Source organism: Boleophthalmus pectinirostris, unplaced genomic scaffold, assembly GCF_026225935.1.
Source record: "Boleophthalmus pectinirostris isolate CB_2022bp ecotype Guang Dong unplaced genomic scaffold, ASM2622593v1 HiC_scaffold_4, whole genome shotgun sequence".
In the NCBI taxonomy this organism is placed as follows: Eukaryota; Metazoa; Chordata; class Actinopteri; order Gobiiformes; family Gobiidae; genus Boleophthalmus; species Boleophthalmus pectinirostris.
Window position 1 is genome coordinate 18,897,898 of NW_026571353.1, and position 21,228 is coordinate 18,919,125.

Below are 21,228 nucleotides of genomic sequence, written 5' to 3' on the forward strand. Positions count from 1 at the left end.
TGCTTCATCGTTAGCACTGAAAACCAACATCTTTCTCAGAAACTACTGATACTAGTAGCCAAAGTGGACAAACTGAGCCATTGTGGCTTTATCTTCACTTCTTCAGAGGAATTTGGTTCAGGAGACCAATTACTGATATGTTTTCTGAAGCTCTACCATTTCTGTCGGGTTCACTACAGCAGCATTATCATCAGTGTACAGTACAGAAAAGTCCACACCAGAGTCTGCTGTAACACAAAATCTGAATTCACGTTAAGACTGTTGAGGAACTGTGACTACAGATTCTCTTGTGTCTTCATCAGTAACAGAAAAGGAGACATTCAGCCAGTCAACAGTGAGACGTTCAGTAAAAGCTCAGTATCTGCAACAGCTTCATCGTTGTTTAGTACCGAAAAACCAACAGCTTTGCCCACTACTAAACATGTTAGTGATAAGTCATATCAAACTTCAGTTCCTACAGTTTCATCAGAAAAATCACCCTCAACAGCTGGTACTCTAGTGTCAACAATTTCTCCTAAGTCTGAAGTTACTGAAGCAGTCCAATCATCTACATTTCATACTTCAGACACTGCAAGTAAAACTACAATGCTTTTGTCCACTTTTCAACCTGACATTAGAAGTGAGTCTGCCAGCCAAGCCACTGCATCTTCAACTGGTCCATTATTGCATTCTGAGGAGACGTCAGTATTCCCAACGGTTAGTGTCACTACAGATGAGACCACAAAACCAGCACACACAATGGACACAACCGAAGGTTTTTCTATTGCGTCTGCAGGGACAGGTGTCGTCTAGTGCGTCTTCCGTTATGTCTTCCACTCTTACAGATGACATTTCCAGGCAAACTACAATGGTAGAGTCTCTTCCAACTGTGAGCAGGTCAACACTGTTTCCTGAAGGAACGTCATTTCTAAGCAGTACAATGGCTGAGGGATCTGGAGACAGTACTGATGACCTCACAAAAGAGTCATTGCTTACTGCAACTACAACTCCAGGCATGGTCACAACTAGACCAGTGGGAGTTACAACTGGAGCTACGACTCCCTCAATTGCTAAAATAACAACTTCTGAAACAGTAACATCTTTACATTCAGCAGTCACTCATGCTTCATCTCTGTTCAGCACTGAGAAACCAACATCTTTCTCAGAAACTACTGATACTAGTAGCCAAAGTGCACAAACTGAGCCATCTGTGGCTTCTGTCTTTACTTCTTCAGAGGAATTTGGTTCAGGAGACACAATTACTGATATGTTTTCTGAAAGCTCTACCATTTCTGTCGGGTCCACTACAGCAGCATTATCATCAGTGTACAGTACAGAAAAGTCCACACCAGAGTCTGCTGTAACACAAGAATCTGAATTCACAGTTAAGACTGTTGAGGAATCTGTGACTACAGATTCTCTTGTGTCTTCATCAGTAACAGAAAAGGAGACCTTCAGCCAGTCAACAAGTGAGACGTTCAGTAAAAGCTCAGTATCTGCAACAGCTTCATCGTTGTTTAGTACCGAAAAACCAACAGCTTTGCCCACTACTAAACATGTTAGTGATAAGTCATATCAAACTTCAGTTCCTACAGTTTCATCAGAAAAATCACCCTCAACAGCTGGTACTCTAGTATCAACAATTTCTCCTAAGTCTGAAGTTACTGAAGCAGTCCAATCATCTACATTTCATACTTCAGACACTGCAAGTAAAACTACAATGCTTTTGTCCACTTTTCAACCTGACATTAGAAGTGAGTCTGCCAGCCAAGCCACCGCATCTTCAACTGGGCCATTATTGCATTCTGAGGAGACGTCAGTATTCCCAACGGTTAGCGTCACTACAGATGAGACCACAAAACCAGCACACACAATGGACACAACCGAAGGTTTTTCTATTGCGTCTGCAGGGACAGTGTCGTCTAGTGCGTCTTCCGTTATGTCTTCCACTCTTACAGATGACATTTCCAGGCAAACTACAATGGTAGAGTCTCTTCCAACTGTGAGCAGGTCAACACTGTTTCCTGAAGGAACGTCATTTCTAAGCAGTACAATGGCTGAGGGATCTGGAGACAGTACTGATGACCTCACAAAAGAGTCATTGCTTACTGCAACTACAACTCCAGGCATGGTCACAACTAGACCAGTGGGAGTTACAACTGGAGCTACGACTCCCTCAATTGCTAAAGTAACAACTTCTGAAACAGTAACATCTTTACATTCAGCAGTCACTCATGCTTCATCTCTGTTCAGCACTGAGAAACCAACATCGTTCTCAGAAACTACTGATACTAGTAGCCAAAGTGCACAAACTGAGCCATCTGTGGCTTCTATCTTCACTTCTTCAGAGGAATTTGGTTCAGGAGACACAATTACTGATATGTTTTCTGAAAGCTCTACCATTTCTGTCGGGTCCACTACAGCAGCATTATCATCAGTGTACAGTACAGAAAAGTCCACACCAGAGTCTGCTGTAACACAAGAATCTGAATTCACAGTTAAGACTGTTGAGGAATCTGTGACTACAGATTCTCTTGTGTCTTCATCAGTAACAGAAAAGGAGACATTCAGCCAGTCAACAAGTGAGACGTTCAGTAAAAGCTCAGTATCTGCAACAGCTTCATCGTTGTTTAGTACCGAAAAACCAACAGCTTTGCCCACTACTAAACATGTTAGTGATAAGTCATATCAAACTTCAGTTCCTACAGTTTCATCAGAAAAATCACCCTCAACAGCTGGTACTCTAGTATCAACAATTTCTCCTAAGTCTGAAGTTACTGAAGCAGTCCAATCATCTACATTTCATACTTCAGACACTGCAAGTAAAACTACAATGCTTTTGTCCACTTTTCAACCTGACATTAGAAGTGAGTCTGCCAGCCAAGCCACCGCATCTTCAACTGGGCCATTATTGCATTCTGAGGAGACGTCAGTATTCCCAACGGTTAGTGTCACTACAGATGAGACCACAAAACCAGCACACACAACGGACACAACCGAAGGTTTTTCTATTGCGTCTGCAGGGACAGTGTCGTCTAGTGCGTCTTCCGTTATGTCTTCCACTCTTACAGATGACATTTCCAGGCAAACTACAATGGTAGAGTCTCTTCCAACTGTGAGCAGGTCAACACTGTTTCCTGAAGGAACGTCATTTCTAAGCAGTACAATGGCTGAGGGATCTGGAGACAGTACTGATGACCTCACAAAAGAGTCATTGCTTACTGCAATTACAACTCCAGGCATGGTCACAACTAGACCAGTGGGAGTTACAACTGGAGCTACGACTCCCTCAATTGCTAAAGTAACAACTTCTGAAACAGTAACATCTTTACATTCAGCAGTCACTCATGCTTCATCTCTGTTCAGCACTGAGAAACCAACATCTTTCTCAGAAACTACTGATACTAGTAGCCAAAGTGCACAAACTGAGCCATCTGTGGCTTCTATCTTCACTTCTTCAGAGGAATTTGGTTCAGGAGACACAATTACTGATATGTTTTCTGAAAGCTCTACCATTTCTGTCGGGTCCACTACAGCAGCATTATCATCAGTGTACAGTACAGAAAAGTCCACACCAGAGTCTGCTGTAACACAAGAATCTGAATTCACAGATTAAGACTGTTGAGGAATCTGTGACTACAGATTCTCTTGTGTCTTCATCAGTAACAGAAAAGGAGACCTTCAGCCAGTCAACAAGTGAGACGTTCAGTAAAAGCTCAGTATCTGCAACAGCTTCATCGTTGTTTAGTACCGAAAAACCAACAGCTTTGCCCACTACTAAACATGTTAGTGATAAGTCATATCAAACTTCAGTTCCTACAGTTTCATCAGAAAAATCACCCTCAACAGCTGGTACTCTAGTGTCAACAATTTCTCCTAAGTCTGAAGTTACTGAAGCAGTCCAATCATCTACATTTCATACTTCAGACACTGCAAGTAAAACTACAATGCTTTTGTCCACTTTTCAACCTGACATTAGAAGTGAGTCTGCCAGCCAAGCCACCGCATCTTCAACTGGTCCATTATTGCATTCTGAGGAGACGTCAGTATTCCCAACGGTTAGCGTCACTACAGATGAGACCACAAAACCAGCACACACAATGGACACAACCGAAGGTTTTTCTATTGCGTCTGCAGGGACAGTGTCGTCTAGTGCGTCTTCCGTTATGTCTTCCACTCTTACAGATGACATTTCCAGGCAAACTACAATGGTAGAGTCTCTTCCAACTGTGAGCAGGTCAACACTGTTTCCTGAAGGAACGTCATTTCTAAGCAGTACAATGGCTGAGGGATCTGGAGACAGTACTGATGACCTCACAAAAGAGTCATTGCTTACTGCAACTACAACTCCAGGCATGGTCACAACTAGACCAGTGGGAGTTACAACTGGAGCTACGACTCCCTCAATTGCTAAAGTAACAACTTCTGAAACAGTAACATCTTTACATTCAGCAGTCACTCATGCTTCATCGCTGTTCAGCACTGAGAAACCAACATCGTTCTCAGAAACTACTGATACTAGTAGCCAAAGTGGACAAACTGAGCCATCTGTGGCTTCTATCTTCACTTCTTCAGAGGAATTTGGTTCAGGAGACACAATTACTGATATGTTTTCTGAGAGCTCTACCATTTCTGTCGGGTCCACTACAGCAGCATTATCATCAGTGTACAGTACAGAAAAGTCCACACCAGAGTCTGCTGTAACACAAGAATCTGAATTCACAGTTAAGACTGTTGAGGAATCTGTGACTACAGATTCTCTTGTGTCTTCATCAGTAACAGAAAAGGAGACCTTCAGCCAGTCAACAAGTGAGACGTTCAGTAAAAGCTCAGTATCTGCAACAGCTTCATCGTTGTTTAGTACCGAAAAACCAACAGCTTTGCCCACTACTAAACATGTTAGTGATAAGTCATATCAAACTTCAGTTCCTACAGTTTCATCAGAAAAATCACCCTCAACAGCTGGTACTCTAGTGTCAACAATTTCTCCTAAGTCTGAAGTTACTGAAGCAGTCCAATCATCTACATTTCATACTTCAGACACTGCAAGTAAAACTACAATGCTTTTGTCCACTTTTCAACCTGACATTAGAAGTGAGTCTGCCAGCCAAGCCACCGCATCTTCAACTGGTCCATTAGTGCATTCTGAGGAGACGTCAGTATTCCCAACGGTTAGCGTCACTACAGATGAGACCACAAAACCAGCACACACAATGGACACAACCGAAGGTTTTTCTATTGCGTCTGCAGGGACAGTGTCGTCTAGTGCGTCTTCCGTTATGTCTTCCACTCTTACAGATGACATTTCCAGGCAAACTACAATGGTAGAGTCTCTTCCAACTGTGAGCAGGTCAACACTGTTTCCTGAAGGAACGTCATTTCTAAGCAGTACAATGGATGAGGGATCTGGAGACAGTACTGATGACCTCACAAAAGAGTCATTGCTTACTGCAACTACAACTCCAGGCATGGTCACAACTAGACCAGTGGGAGTTACAACTGGAGCTACGACTCCCTCAATTGCTAAAATAACAACTTCTGAAACAGTAACATCTTTACATTCAGCAGTCACTCATGCTTCATCGCTGTTCAGCACTGAGAAACCAACATCGTTCTCAGAAACTACTGATACTAGTAGCCAAAGTGGACAAACTGAGCCATCTGTGGCTTCTATCTTCACTTCTTCAGAGGAATTTGGTTCAGGAGACACAATTACTGATATGTTTTCTGAGAGCTCTACCATTTCTGTCGGGTCCACTACAGCAGCATTATCATCAGTGTACAGTACAGAAAAGTCCACACCAGAGTCTGCTGTAACACAAGATTCTGAATTCACAGTTAAGACTGTTGAGGAATCTGTGACTACAGATTCTCTTGTGTCTTCATCAGTAACAGAAAAGGAGACCTTCAGCCAGTCAACAAGTGAGACGTTCAGTAAAAGCTCAGTATCTGCAACAGCTTCATCGTTGTTTAGTACCGAAAAACCAACAGCTTTGCCCACTACTAAACATGTTAGTGATAAGTCATATCAAACTTCAGTTCCTACAGTTTCATCAGAAAAATCACCCTCAACAGCTGGTACTCTAGTGTCAACAATTTCTCCTAAGTCTGAAGTTACTGAAGCAGTCCAATCATCTACATTTCATACTTCAGACACTGCAAGTAAAACTACAATGCTTTTGTCCACTTTTCAACCTGACATTAGAAGTGAGTCTGCCAGCCAAGCCACCGCATCTTCAACTGGGCCATTATTGCATTCTGAGGAGACGTCAGTATTCCCAACGGTTAGCGTCACTACAGATGAGACCACAAAACCAGCACACACAATGGACACAACCGAAGGTTTTTCTATTGCGTCTGCAGGGACAGTGTCGTCTAGTGCGTCTTCCGTTATGTCTTCCACTCTTACAGATGACATTTCCAGGCAAACTACAATGGTAGAGTCTCTTCCAACTGTGAGCAGGTCAACACTGTTTCCTGAAGGAACGTCATTTCTAAGCAGTACAATGGCTGAGGGATCTGGAGACAGTACTGATGACCTCACAAAAGAGTCATTGCTTACTGCAACTACAACTCCAGGCATGGTCACAACTAGACCAGTGGGAGTTACAACTGGAGCTACGACTCCCTCAATTGCTAAAGTAACAACTTCTGAAACAGTAACATCTTTACATTCAGCAGTCACTCATGCTTCATCGCTGTTCAGCACTGAGAAACCAACATCGTTCTCAGAAACTACTGATACTAGTAGCCAAAGTGCACAAACTGAGCCATCTGTGGCTTCTATCTTCACTTCTTCAGAGGAATTTGGTTCAGGAGACACAATTACTGATATGTTTTCTGAGAAGCTCTACCATTTCTGTCGGGTCCACTACAGCAGCATTATCATCAGTGTACAGTACAGAAAAGTCCACACCAGAGTCTGCTGTAACACAAGATTCTGAATTCACAGTTAAGACTGTTGAGGAATCTGTGACTACAGATTCTCTTGTGTCTTCATCAGTAACAGAAAAGGAGACCTTCAGCCAGTCAACAAGTGAGACATTCAGTAAAAGCTCAGTATCTGCAACAGCTTCATCGTTGTTTAGTACCGAAAAACCAACAGCTTTGCCCACTACTAAACATGTTAGTGATAAGTCATATCAAACTTCAGTTCCTACAGTTTCATCAGAAAAATCACCCTCAACAGCTGGTACTCTAGTATCAACAATTTCTCCTAAGTCTGAAGTTACTGAAGCAGTCCAATCATCTACATTTCATACTTCAGACACTGCAAGTAAAACTACAATGCTTTTGTCCACTTTTCAACCTGACATTAGAAGTGAGTCTGCCAGCAAAGCCACTGCATCTTCAACTGGTCCATTATTGCATTCTGAGGAGACGTCAGTATTCCCAACGGTTAGTGTCACTACAGATGAGACCACAAAACCAGCACACACAATGGACACAACCGAAGGTTTTTCTATTGCGTCTGCAGGGACAGTGTCGTCTAGTGCGTCTTCCGTTATGTCTTCCACTCTTACAGATGACATTTCCAGGCAAACTACAATGGTAGAGTCTCTTCCAACTGTGAGCAGGTCAACACTGTTTCCTGAAGGAACGTCATTTCTAAGCAGTACAATGGCTGAGGGATCTGGTGACAGTACTGATGACCTCACAAAAGAGTCATTGCTTACTGCAATTACAACTCCAGGCATGGTCACAACTAGACCAGTGGGAGTTACAACTGGAGCTACGACTCCCTCAATTGCTAAAGTAACAACTTCTGAAACAGTAACATCTTTACATTCAGCAGTCACTCATGCTTCATCGCTGTTCAGCACTGAGAAACCAACATCGTTCTCAGAAACTACTGATACTAGTAGCCAAAGTGGACAGACTGAGCCATCTGTGGCTTCTGTCTTTACTTCTTCAGAGGAATTTGGTTCAGGAGACACAATTACTGATATGTTTTCTGAGAGCTCTACCATTTCTGTCGGGTCCACTACAGCAGCATTATCATCAGTGTACAGTACAGAAAAGTCCACACCAGAGTCTGCTGTAACACAAGATTCTGAATTCACAGTTAAGACTGTTGAGGAATCTGTGACTACAGATTCTCTTGTGTCTTCATCAATAACAGAAAAGGAGACATTCAGCCAGTCAACAAGTGAGACGTTCAGTAAAAGCTCAGTATCTGCAACAGCTTCATCGTTGTTTAGTACCGAAAAACCAACAGCTTTGCCCACTACTAAACATGTTAGTGATAAGTCATATCAAACTTCAGTTCCTACAGTTTCATCAGAAAAATCACCCTCAACAGCTGGTACTCTAGTGTCAACAATTTCTCCTAAGTCTGAAGTTACTGAAGCAGTCCAATCATCTACATTTCATACTTCAGACACTGCAAGTAAAACTACAATGCTTTTGTCCACTTTTCAACCTGACATTAGAAGTGAGTCTGCCAGCAAAGTCACTGCATCTTCAACTGGTCCATTATTGCATTCTGAGGAGACGTCAGTATTCCCAACGGTTAGCGTCACTACAGATGAGACCACAAAACCAGCACACACAATGGACACAACCGAAGGTTTTTCTATTGCGTCTGCAGGGACAGTGTCGTCTAGTGCGTCTTCCGTTATGTCTTCCACTCTTACAGATGACATTTCCAGGCAAACTACAATGGTAGAGTCTCTTCCAACTGTGAGCAGGTCAACACTGTTTCCTGAAGGAACGTCATTTCTAAGCAGTACAATGGCTGAGGGATCTGGTGACAGTACTGATGACCTCACAAAAGAGTCATTGCTTACTGCAATTACAACTCCAGGCATGGTCACAACTAGACCAGTGGGAGTTACAACTGGAGCTACGACTCCCTCAATTGCTAAAATAACAACTTCTGAAACAGTAACATCTTTACATTCAGCAGTCACTCATGCTTCATCGCTGTTCAGCACTGAGAAACCAACATCGTTCTCAGAAACTACTGATACTAGTAGCCAAAGTGGACAGACTGAGCCATCTGTGGCTTCTATCTTCACTTCTTCAGAGGAATTTGGTTCAGGAGACACAATTACTGATATGTTTTCTGAGAGCTCTACCATTTCTGTCGGGTCCACTACAGCAGCATTATCATCGGTGTACAGTACAGAAAAGTCCACACCAGAGTCTGCTGTAACACAAGAATCTGAACTCACAGTTAAGACTGTTGAGGAATCTGTGACTACAGATTCTCTTGTGTCTTCATCAGTAACAGAAAAGGAGACATTCAGCCAGTCAACAAGTGAGACATTCAGTAAAAGCTCAGTATCTACAACAGCTTCATCGTTGTTTAGTACCGAAAAACCAACAGCTTTGCCCACTACTAAACATGTTAGTGATAAGTCATATCAAACTTCAGTTCCTACAGTTTCATCAGAAAAATCACCCTCAACAGCTGGTACTCTAGTGTCAACAATTTCTCCTAAGTCTGAAGTTACTGAAGCAGTCCAATCATCTACATTTCATACTTCAGACACTGCAAGTAAAACTACAATGCTTTTGTCCACTTTTCAACCTGACATTAGAAGTGAGTCTGCCAGCAAAGTCACTGCATCTTCAACTGGGCCATTATTGCATTCTGAGGAGACGTCAGTATTCCCAACGGTTAGTGTCACTACAGATGAGACCACAAAACCAGCACACACAATGGACACAACCGAAGGTTTTTCTATTGCGTCTGCAGGGACGGTGTCGTCTAGTGCGTCTTCCGTTATGTCTTCCACTCTTACAGATGACATTTCCAGGCAAACTACAATGGTAGAGTCTCTTCCAACTGTGAGCAGGTCAACACTGTTTCCTGAAGGAACGTCATTTCTAAGCAGTACAATGGCTGAGGGATCTGGAGACAGTACTGATGACCTCACAAAAGAGTCATTGCTTACTGCAACTACAACTCCAGGCATGGTCACAACTAGACCAGTGGGAGTTACAACTGGAGCTACGACTCCCTCAATTGCTAAAGTAACAACTTCTGAAACAGTAACATCTTTACATTCAGCAGTCACTCATGCTTCATCGCTGTTCAGCACTGAGAAACCAACATCGTTCTCAGAAACTACTGATACTAGTAGCCAAAGTGGACAAACTGAGCCATCTGTGGCTTCTATCTTCACTTCTTCAGAGGAATTTGGTTCAGGAGACACAATTACTGATATGTTTTCTGAGAGCTCTACCATTTCTGTCGGGTCCACTACAGCAGCATTATCATCAGTGTACAGTACAGAAAAGTCCACACCAGAGTCTGCTGTAACACAAGAATCTGAATTCACAGTTAAGACTGTTGAGGAATCTGTGACTACAGATTCTCTTGTGTCTTCATCAGTAACAGAAAAGGAGACCTTCAGCCAGTCAACAAGTGAGACGTTCAGTAAAAGCTCAGTATCTGCAACAGCTTCATCGTTGTTTAGTACCGAAAAACCAACAGCTTTGCCCACTACTAAACATGTTAGTGATAAGTCATATCAAACTTCAGTTCCTACAGTTTCATCAGAAAAATCACCCTCAACAGCTGGTACTCTAGTGTCAACAATTTCTCCTAAGTCTGAAGTTACTGAAGCAGTCCAATCATCTACATTTCATACTTCAGACACTGCAAGTAAAACTACAATGCTTTTGTCCACTTTTCAACCTGACATTAGAAGTGAGTCTGCCAGCCAAGCCACCGCATCTTCAACTGGTCCATTATTGCATTCTGAGGAGACGTCAGTATTCCCAACGGTTAGCGTCACTACAGATGAGACCACAAAACCAGCACACACAATGGACACAACCGAAGGTTTTTCTATTGCGTCTGCAGGGACAGTGTCGTCTAGTGCGTCTTCCGTTATGTCTTCCACTCTTACAGATGACATTTCCAGGCAAACTACAATGGTAGAGTCTCTTCCAACTGTGAGCAGGTCAACACTGTTTCCTGAAGGAACGTCATTTCTAAGCAGTACAATGGCTGAGGGATCTGGTGACAGTACTGATGACCTCACAAAAGAGTCATTGCTTACTGCAATTACAACTCCAGGCATGGTCACAACTAGACCAGTGGGAGTTACAACTGGAGCTACGACTCCCTCAATTGCTAAAATAACAACTTCTGAAACAGTAACATCTTTACATTCAGCAGTCACTCATGCTTCATCGCTGTTCAGCACTGAGAAACCAACATCGTTCTCAGAAACTACTGATACTAGTAGCCAAAGTGGACAGACTGAGCCATCTGTGGCTTCTATCTTCACTTCTTCAGAGGAATTTGGTTCAGGAGACACAATTACTGATATGTTTTCTGAGAGCTCTACCATTTCTGTCGGGTCCACTACAGCAGCATTATCATCGGTGTACAGTACAGAAAAGTCCACACCAGAGTCTGCTGTAACACAAGAATCTGAACTCACAGTTAAGACTGTTGAGGAATCTGTGACTACAGATTCTCTTGTGTCTTCATCAGTAACAGAAAAGGAGACATTCAGCCAGTCAACAAGTGAGACGTTCAGTAAAAGCTCAGTATCTACAACAGCTTCATCGTTGTTTAGTACCGAAAAACCAACAGCTTTGCCCACTACTAAACATGTTAGTGATAAGTCATATCAAACTTCAGTTCCTACAGTTTCATCAGAAAAATCACCCTCAACAGCTGGTACTCTAGTGTCAACAATTTCTCCTAAGTCTGAAGTTACTGAAGCAGTCCAATCATCTACATTTCATACTTCAGACACTGCAAGTAAAACTACAATGCTTTTGTCCACTTTTCAACCTGACATTAGAAGTGAGTCTGCCAGCAAAGTCACTGCATCTTCAACTGGGCCATTATTGCATTCTGAGGAGACGTCAGTATTCCCAACGGTTAGTGTCACTACAGATGAGACCACAAAACCAGCACACACAATGGACACAACCGAAGGTTTTTCTATTGCGTCTGCAGGGACGGTGTCGTCTAGTGCGTCTTCCGTTATGTCTTCCACTCTTACAGATGACATTTCCAGGCAAACTACAATGGTAGAGTCTCTTCCAACTGTGAGCAGGTCAACACTGTTTCCTGAAGGAATGTCATTTCTAAGCAGTACAATGGCTGAGGGATCTGGAGACAGTACTGATGACCTCACAAAAGAGTCATTGCTTACTGCAACTTACAACTCCAGGCATGGTCACAACTAGACCAGTGGGAGTTACAACTGGAGCTACGACTCCCTCAATTGCTAAAGTAACAACTTCTGAAACAGTAACATCTTTACATTCAGCAGTCACTCATGCTTCATCGCTGTTCAGCACTGAGAAACCAACATCGTTCTCAGAAACTACTGATACTAGTAGCCAAAGTGGACAAACTGAGCCATCTGTGGCTTCTATCTTCACTTCTTCAGAGGAATTTGGTTCAGGAGACACAATTACTGATATGTTTTCTGAGAGCTCTACCATTTCTGTCGGGTCCACTACAGCAGCATTATCATCAGTGTACAGTACAGAAAAGTCCACACCAGAGTCTGCTGTAAACACAAGAATCTGAATTCACAGATTAAGACTGTTGAGGAATCTGTGACTACAGATTCTCTTGTGTCTTCATCAGTAACAGAAAAGGAGACCTTCAGCCAGTCAACAAGTGAGACGTTCAGTAAAAGCTCAGTATCTGCAACAGCTTCATCGTTGTTTAGTACCGAAAAACCAACAGCTTTGCCCACTACTAAACATGTTAGTGATAAGTCATATCAAACTTCAGTTCCTACAGTTTCGTCAGAAAAATCACCCTCAACAGCTGGTACTCTAGTGTCAACAATTTCTCCTAAGTCTGAAGTTACTGAAGCAGTCCAATCATCTACATTTCATACTTCAGACACTGCAAGTAAAACTACAATGCTTTTGTCCACTTTTCAACCTGACATTAGAAGTGAGTCTGCCAGCCAAGCCACCGCATCTTCAACTGGTCCATTAGTGCATTCTGAGGAGACGTCAGTATTCCCAACGGTTAGCGTCACTACAGATGAGACCACAAAACCAGCACACACAATGGACACAACCGAAGGTTTTTCTATTGCGTCTGCAGGGACAGTGTCGTCTAGTGCGTCTTCCGTTATGTCTTCCACTCTTACAGATGACATTTCCAGGCAAACTACAATGGTAGAGTCTCTTCCAACTGTGAGCAGGTCAACACTGTTTCCTGAAGGAACGTCATTTCTAAGCAGTACAATGGCTGAGGGATCTGGTGACAGTACTGATGACCTCACAAAAGAGTCATTGCTTACTGCAATTACAACTCCAGGCATGGTCACAACTAGACCAGTGGGAGTTACAACTGGAGCTACGACTCCCTCAATTGCTAAAATAACAACTTCTGAAACAGTAACATCTTTACATTCAGCAGTCACTCATGCTTCATCGCTGTTCAGCACTGAGAAACCAACATCGTTCTCAGAAACTACTGATACTAGTAGCCAAAGTGGACAAACTGAGCCATCTGTGGCTTCTATCTTCACTTCTTCAGAGGAATTTGGTTCAGGAGACACAATTACTGATATGTTTTCTGAGAGCTCTACCATTTCTGTCGGGTCCACTACAGCAGCATTATCATCGGTGTACAGTACAGAAAAGTCCACACCAGAGTCTGCTGTAACACAAGAATCTGCTGAACTCACAGTTAAGACTGTTGAGGAATCTGTGACTACAGATTCTCTTGTGTCTTCATCAGTAACAGAAAAGGAGACATTCAGCCAGTCAACAAGTGAGACATTCAGTAAAAGCTCAGTATCTACAACAGCTTCATCGTTGTTTAGTACCGAAAAACCAACAGCTTTGCCCACTACTAAACATGTTAGTGATAAGTCATATCAAACTTCAGTTCCTACAGTTTCATCAGAAAAATCACCCTCAACAGCTGGTACTCTAGTGTCAACAATTTCTCCTAAGTCTGAAGTTACTGAAGCAGTCCAATCATCTACATTTCATACTTCAGACACTGCAAGTAAAACTACAATGCTTTTGTCCACTTTTCAACCTGACATTAGAAGTGAGTCTGCCAGCAAAGTCACTGCATCTTCAACTGGGCCATTATTGCATTCTGAGGAGACGTCAGTATTCCCAACGGTTAGTGTCACTACAGATGAGACCACAAAACCAGCACACACAATGGACACAACCGAAGGTTTTTCTATTGCGTCTGCAGGGACGGTGTCGTCTAGTGCGTCTTCCGTTATGTCTTCCACTCTTACAGATGACATTTCCAGGCAAACTACAATGGTAGAGTCTCTTCCAACTGTGAGCAGGTCAACACTGTTTCCTGAAGGAATGTCATTTCTAAGCAGTACAATGGCTGAGGGATCTGGAGACAGTACTGATGACCTCACAAAAGAGTCATTGCTTACTGCAACTACAACTCCAGGCATGGTCACAACTAGACCAGTGGGAGTTACAACTGGAGCTACGACTCCCTCAATTGCTAAAGTAACAACTTCTGAAACAGTAACATCTTTACATTCAGCAGTCACTCATGCTTCATCGCTGTTCAGCACTGAGAAACCAACATCGTTCTCAGAAACTACTGATACTAGTAGCCAAAGTGGACAAACTGAGCCATCTGTGGCTTCTATCTTCACTTCTTCAGAGGAAATTTGGTTCAGGAGACACAATTACTGATATGTTTTCTGAGAGCTCTACCATTTCTGTCGGGTCCACTACAGCAGCATTATCATCAGTGTACAGTACAGAAAAGTCCACACCAGAGTCTGCTGTAACACAAGAATCTGAACTCACAGTTAAGACTGTTGAGGAATCTGTGACTACAGATTCTCTTGTGTCTTCATCAGTAACAGAAAAGGAGACCTTCAGCCAGTCAACAAGTGAGACGTTCAGTAAAAGCTCAGTATCTGCAACAGCTTCATCGTTGTTTAGTACCGAAAAACCAACAGCTTTGCCCACTACTAAACATGTTAGTGATAAGTCATATCAAACTTCAGTTCCTACAGTTTCGTCAGAAAAATCACCCTCAACAGCTGGTACTCTAGTGTCAACAATTTCTCCTAAGTCTGAAGTTACTGAAGCAGTCCAATCATCTACATTTCATACTTCAGACACTGCAAGTAAAACTACAATGCTTTTGTCCACTTTTCAACCTGACATTAGAAGTGAGTCTGCCAGCCAAGCCACCGCATCTTCAACTGGTCCATTAGTGCATTCTGAGGAGACGTCAGTATTCCCAACAGGTTAGTGTCACTACAGATGAGACCACAAAACCAGCACACACAATGGACACAACCGAAGGTTTTTCTATTGTGTCTGCAGGGACAGTGTCGTCTAGTGCGTCTTCCGTTATGTCTTCCACTCTTACAGATGACATTTCCAGGCAAACTACAATGGTAGAGTCTCTTCCAACTGTGAGCAGGTCAACACTGTTTCCTGAAGGAACGTCATTTCTAAGCAGTACAATGGCTGAGGGATCTGGAGACAGTACTGATGACCTCACAAAAGAGTCATTGCTTACTGCAACTACAACTCCAGGCATGGTCACAACTAGAGTTACAACTGGAGCTACGACTCCCTCAATTGCTAAAGTAACAACTTCTGAAACAGTAACATCTTTACATTCAGCAGTCACTCATGCTTCATCGCTGTACAGCACTGAGAAACCAACATCGTTCTCAGAAACTACTGATACTAGTAGCCAAAGTGGACAGACTGAGCCATCTGTGGCTTCTATCTTCACTTCTTCAGAGGAATTTGCTTCCTCTGTAGGACCAACGTCTAACTATTTTTCAGTTACTCATAAGCCTTTTATCTCAACATCTTTTACAGCAAGTTCATATGAACTTCAAACTTCTAATCCTCTTATCAGCCCAAGTATGACAACATCAAAAATTACTTTCACTGATACAGACATGGAGAGTTCTACCAGTACACTAGAAGACGATGATTCAGAAACAAGTCAGTACGGTTCTGGTGAAGATGTTCTGTTTGACACAACCCCCAAACTTGTTGTGAAATTTACTGTGACTACAGACGAAACTGAAATTGACGATAGCACTAGGGCATCAGACAACATTCTTCTAACAAGTACGCCACCTACCAAACACTATACCAAGCTTTATGTGGAAACATCTCAGCCCTCTAGTGTGACAGAGAATGGCAGTGGGGTATTCACTGATGATACTGTTTCTGAAGATCGAGACCAAACTTTACAAACGAAATTAACATCTCACCATCCTAGTTCTTTGAAAACAACAGCAATGACTCATAGAATTACCCTGTCTTCTACTGTTGTTCCTGATTCTAGTATAAAACTCACAACTGGTGCCTTGTCAGTATTAAGCACAGATGAACCTCAAACCACAATGGCACTACTGACCAAATCCGACACAGCATCCACATCACTTCCCGTTTCTGTAGAATTAAGTGGCATATCTTCAATAACAACTGATAAATCAACTCACGCACCAGACAAAATCTCAGCGACATTTGGGGAAGCAACAGGTGAAACAGAAACTTTAGTTTCACAAGGATCAGAGCACATTTCCTCTCAGGAGGTAGAACATATTTCAAATACACCATCATCTGTTGAAATGACATCTATATTTTCAACTCTAGGAACAACAGAATTTTCACCCAAAATTCAAACTTCTACAATTTCTGACAATAAAACTGGAGACTTGACCAGTGTAAGACCCAGTACTGTCCACATACAGGAGGAAGTGATCTCACTGTCTACACCAATTCCATCTATTACATACCATGGTTTCACAGACCAGCAAGTTGTCATAATTAACTCCCAAGGCAGCCACGTTATAAATGACCAAATAGATCAAACATCTACAATGGTTCTGCATCCATCCACAAGCACATCAGTAACATTTACAGAAGAAAATTCTGAAGATAAGGTTTATTCAACTCTAGCTCATGGGCCAGTTATGACATATGACAATATAGTTGATGTAGATAATGTTTCAATTGATGCTTCTGACCTTACATACCCTACAATTCAAACAGAGGAAGGTGCGGGCATTGAGGCCGTTAAAACAACTCAGAAATTGTTAGTAGTAGAGGAATCGGAGGGATCTGGAACTGATGCCATGAACATTTTTACCTCCAAATCAAGTGTGTTACCAACTACTATTGGGCCACTGCTATCTCTATTTGTTGATGATACAAAATCAGGTGTTTCAAGTGAAGAACAAAGTGAAGAGTCAACATTATTTCCATTACAAAGTGTTTCCACAAAGTCCAGCTCTGAAGAAGTAACCACACAACAACCTTCTGGTCTTAATACTGTCAGCACCATAGCATCTGAAGTTAGTGCTACATTGCATGTCATTTTAATTGAATCCAAGTCACCTAAATCAACTAGTGAACTATCTCCAATTGATGACACCACTCTAAAAACAACCACAGAGGTTACTTCAGCCCATCAGCAATTAGAAAAACAAGTGACCTCTGCAGCTACTTCTCAGCTCAGCACTGAATCAACAACTGCTACAAATGAAGAGGAGAGGCAAAATATGTTGACAGAAAAAGACACAAAATCATTTGTCTCTGCCACAGTTTCATTGAAAAGTACAGTTATTCCACAAGAAAGTGATGGATCTGTAGTCACACTAGTGTCACCTGTGTCCAGTACAAAAGCACCCGTGTTTGAGGATAAGACAACCTCATCACAGAGTCCCTCATTCAGTGGAGTTTTATCAACCACAAAATATCCAGAGATCACAAGTGACAAGACTTTCTCTACTTTATCAACTGATCGTGGAGTGATGGAGACAGTGTCCGTTTCTTCGAAACAAACCCCTTCAGATGATACAGCAATTAAGTTTATAACAACATTTCTTCCAGAATTAGAAACAACATCTCCAGCAATATCCTTCCAACAGGCCAGGTCAGAGATTGCATCTACTCACTATCCTTCATTTGAAAGCTCTTCTGAGAAAGCAACTCTTTCTATAGTAAGCACAGTTCTGCCCAGCCATCCCACACAGACAGGAGACCAAAGTATAGAAGACTCAACACCAGAAGCTGCTGCTATTCAGTTGATGTCTTCTCTAAGTCCGATTGAAAAAGTCACAGAAAGATCACACTTGTTCAGCACTGAAACACCAGCAATATCCATTGGCCAGTTTGCTGAAGAGCTAGTAACAATTACACCAAAAATGATAAAAAATGAATCATATAGTGAATATACCACAGCTTCAAAAGATCTCACCCAACAAACTGAGATAGAAACATCAGCCATCACATACGAACCAACAACATATCCTTACTCAACCACTTTAGATGATTTGGTTAGATATGAAGCCCCAGATTACGGAAATATTGGCCAGGTTGAAGCACTGCCAGAATACCTTACAACTGCATCTGAAACATTTACCATTGAGACAACAGCAGTTACTATGGCAACACAGGTGTCAACATCCATAAGTGACATGGACTCCTCCAGCTTTGAAAGCAGTAGTTCAGAGGAAAACATATCAACTGCGACCATTTCTAATGTGGAGGATGATAAGAAAACAACCGAGTTCCTGCTTGTTTCAGGTGTGGAAACACAGACCACTGTAAGTCCCTCTGGAGGAGAAGGTTTGACTCAAGGGGCATCTTTAGAGGATAACTGTTTATCGCCAAAAGAAATTCAGACAATATTCAAGGACCAAACAACTATTTTGGAGAAGTCAGAAATTTCTGTACCAACTGTAGTACCTAGAACAATATCACAGACTGAAGTTCAGACCAAATCAACAATTACATTAAAATCCACCACTCACTCTATGGAGGGGCTTGATAATATCAATGAAACTAAGGCCCCATCTCTTGTTGGAGGAGAACCACCAATAAAAGGGGAAGATACAACAGTTCCAGTGCCAGATTTGGGCCACACAGTTATTGGTGAACCTGTTGAAATTCCAGGTATACTTTCATATTCATATTATGAATCAATGTCTTTACATTGTCTTGCATTTATGTTATGGTGTATTTTATTTTATTTTTTTCTAGGAATTTACTCATGCACAGAAAATGTCTGTCTTAATGGTGGAACGTGCCACAAGACTGGCAGCATCTATGTATGTAGCTGTGCGCCTGGTTACAATGGCGCTAACTGTGAAACAGGTATGTGCCCTATTGCATTCCATGGCATACATGTCTGTGTTTGAAATATTGTTCTTCATTGTTACTGTTTAATTTCTTGTGTAGAACTTGATGAGTGCCATTCCAACCCTTGTCGCAATGGAGGCACCTGTATTGATGGTGTGGCTAGCTTCACATGTGTCTGTCTCCCAAGTTACTCTGGGCTGTATTGTGAGGAAGGTGCGTTAAGCAGAGGTTTCCTTTCATTCATTGCAAATTAAAGAGAATGTAGTAATCTATCTTATCTGCCCTGTCTGTCTTTAAAACCTATTTTCTGTGTATTTTCCTTTATTTATCTCATTTATGTTACTGTTGTAAGTAAAAAAAGAAAAATATGCTATACGATTCCTTTTAACAGTTAACAGGCCACATTAATCAAAGTCTTTATTAATGCTTACCAGCACAATATTTATCCCCTTGTGTGGTATTTGGACATTATAAAAAATGATCGTGTAAATTTCAAGTAAATCTTGCTGCCTGTTGTTTAAATTTCTTTTAAATGATCATTTTTGTGTGTGATCTCAAATGTATTTAAACCAGAGCTTGTGCTGAACCAAGGTGTACACTCTAAATAGTATCAGGATCAGTCATCACTGAATCATAGTGTACCCTCAGTGTGTACTCACACACAGCTGCCTGTCTTCAGTACCGTCCATATCATAATTCTTGAAGAATGAACTAAAATTTTTAATACCATTAACAATTAAAAACAAAGGAAAAATAAATATAAATATATATAAATAAATGTATTATGAATAACTATGATCTACTCTAAGGTATTCATAACTTAATAAATAACTTGTAATGATATGGTCATTGTTGTGAAATGAAGCATCATTCTGGCCTTCTGTCTCTTCAGATACAGAAACGTGTGACTATGGCTGGCACAAGTTCCAAGGACACTGTTATAAATACTTCCCTCAGAGAAGAAACTGGGATACAGCAGAGAGAGAGTGTCGTATGCATGGGGCTCACCTCACTAGCATCTTGTCTCATGAGGAACTACTATTTGTGAATCGTAAGTTAAAAGCTGTACCATGAAACAATTTATGTTTCTCACGTTTTGCCGGAAATATACACACAGCATGCACTATCAGTGGTAAAATGTTTTAACATGTTTTAACATGTTTTAATGTTTTGTTCAAGGTCTTGGACAAGACTACCAGTGGATTGGCCTGAATGACAAAATGTTTGATAATGATTTCCGATGGACTGATGGCAGACCTGTGGTAAGAGAGTTTACCACCATTGTCTCATCAAACATAGCTATGAAACCGTGTGGATCTTTACAGACTAAAAAAGGCTCCTGGCTATTAGCCATTTTCATAACTTGAGAGTGGCTAATTATCATATTGTGTATTCATAGATTGACATCTCTTAAAAATTACTTCATTGACAACAGAAGGTTGAAATGAGAGCGTGTATGAGAGATACTGTTGTATCTCTTGTACTGTACTTGTACTGTACTCTCAGCATAGACCTAGATGACCTTCCCTTAGCCCCAGGCAACAGGAGACAGTCGGTGGAGGTGAGCCATGAGACAGAGTGACACACAGATGAACCTGTAGTAAGCTGCGGAAGGAAATGTTAAGGGTCTCAGGGAGCTCTTCTTGTGTGGTCTCTCACTGCTATGAATTTAGATTTAAATCATATAGTTTTTGCTTGATTTATGATGAATGACATGACTCACTTTGTCATGTGCAGAAATCAGCAGTAGAAACATGAACAAATAAATATATAAAGCATATATGGTAAGTTTTCTGTATTGAGCAGTACAGGAAACTTTTGTTCATATGTTTAATTACAGAGAAGCTGAGCCCTGAGGACTTACTGGAGGCAGGGTCAAAACCTGTCAGAGACCGTTTGAACCTTGAAGTAGTGCTGAAAGAATCCAGCTTTAGGTGGAAGGCAGCACAGCTGTGTGTATACTGTATGTGTGTAAACACACCACTGGGCTTGTGAAATGTCATACATGTTTTAGCAAATTAGTCACTGTTATGAGAGTATCTACACAGTAATTGACATTAAACCTCACTCTGTTGTGGCTTACTGTTTTCACTGTAGCGCTGTCCATGTCAGTTCCTATCAAACTGGTAGGGCCTGCTCCTACCACATAACTAATACCTTCATCTTGTGGCTTCTGTTTTCATT

General features: G+C 41.7%; 1 protein-coding gene across 2 annotated transcripts in view; it reads left to right on the forward strand.

Annotated features, from left to right (window-relative positions):
* Positions 1–21,228, forward strand: part of LOC110156762 (versican core protein) — a 38,535-nt gene that overhangs the window by 15,640 nt on the left and 1,667 nt on the right. The window contains exons 1-5 of one of the 2 annotated variants that reach the window (XM_055161679.1): positions 15,385–18,858; positions 18,946–19,059; positions 19,144–19,257; positions 19,937–20,095; positions 20,224–20,306. In XM_055161679.1, the coding sequence (XP_055017654.1) occupies positions 15,399–18,858; positions 18,946–19,059; positions 19,144–19,257; positions 19,937–20,095; positions 20,224–20,306 (3,930 nt within the window). In that variant the 5' untranslated portion in view covers positions 15,385–15,398. Of the gene's footprint in view, positions 1–15,384; positions 18,859–18,945; positions 19,060–19,143; positions 19,258–19,936; positions 20,096–20,223; positions 20,307–21,228 lie in introns of those variants that run through there. The other variant, XM_020920980.2, reaches the window with a different exon arrangement.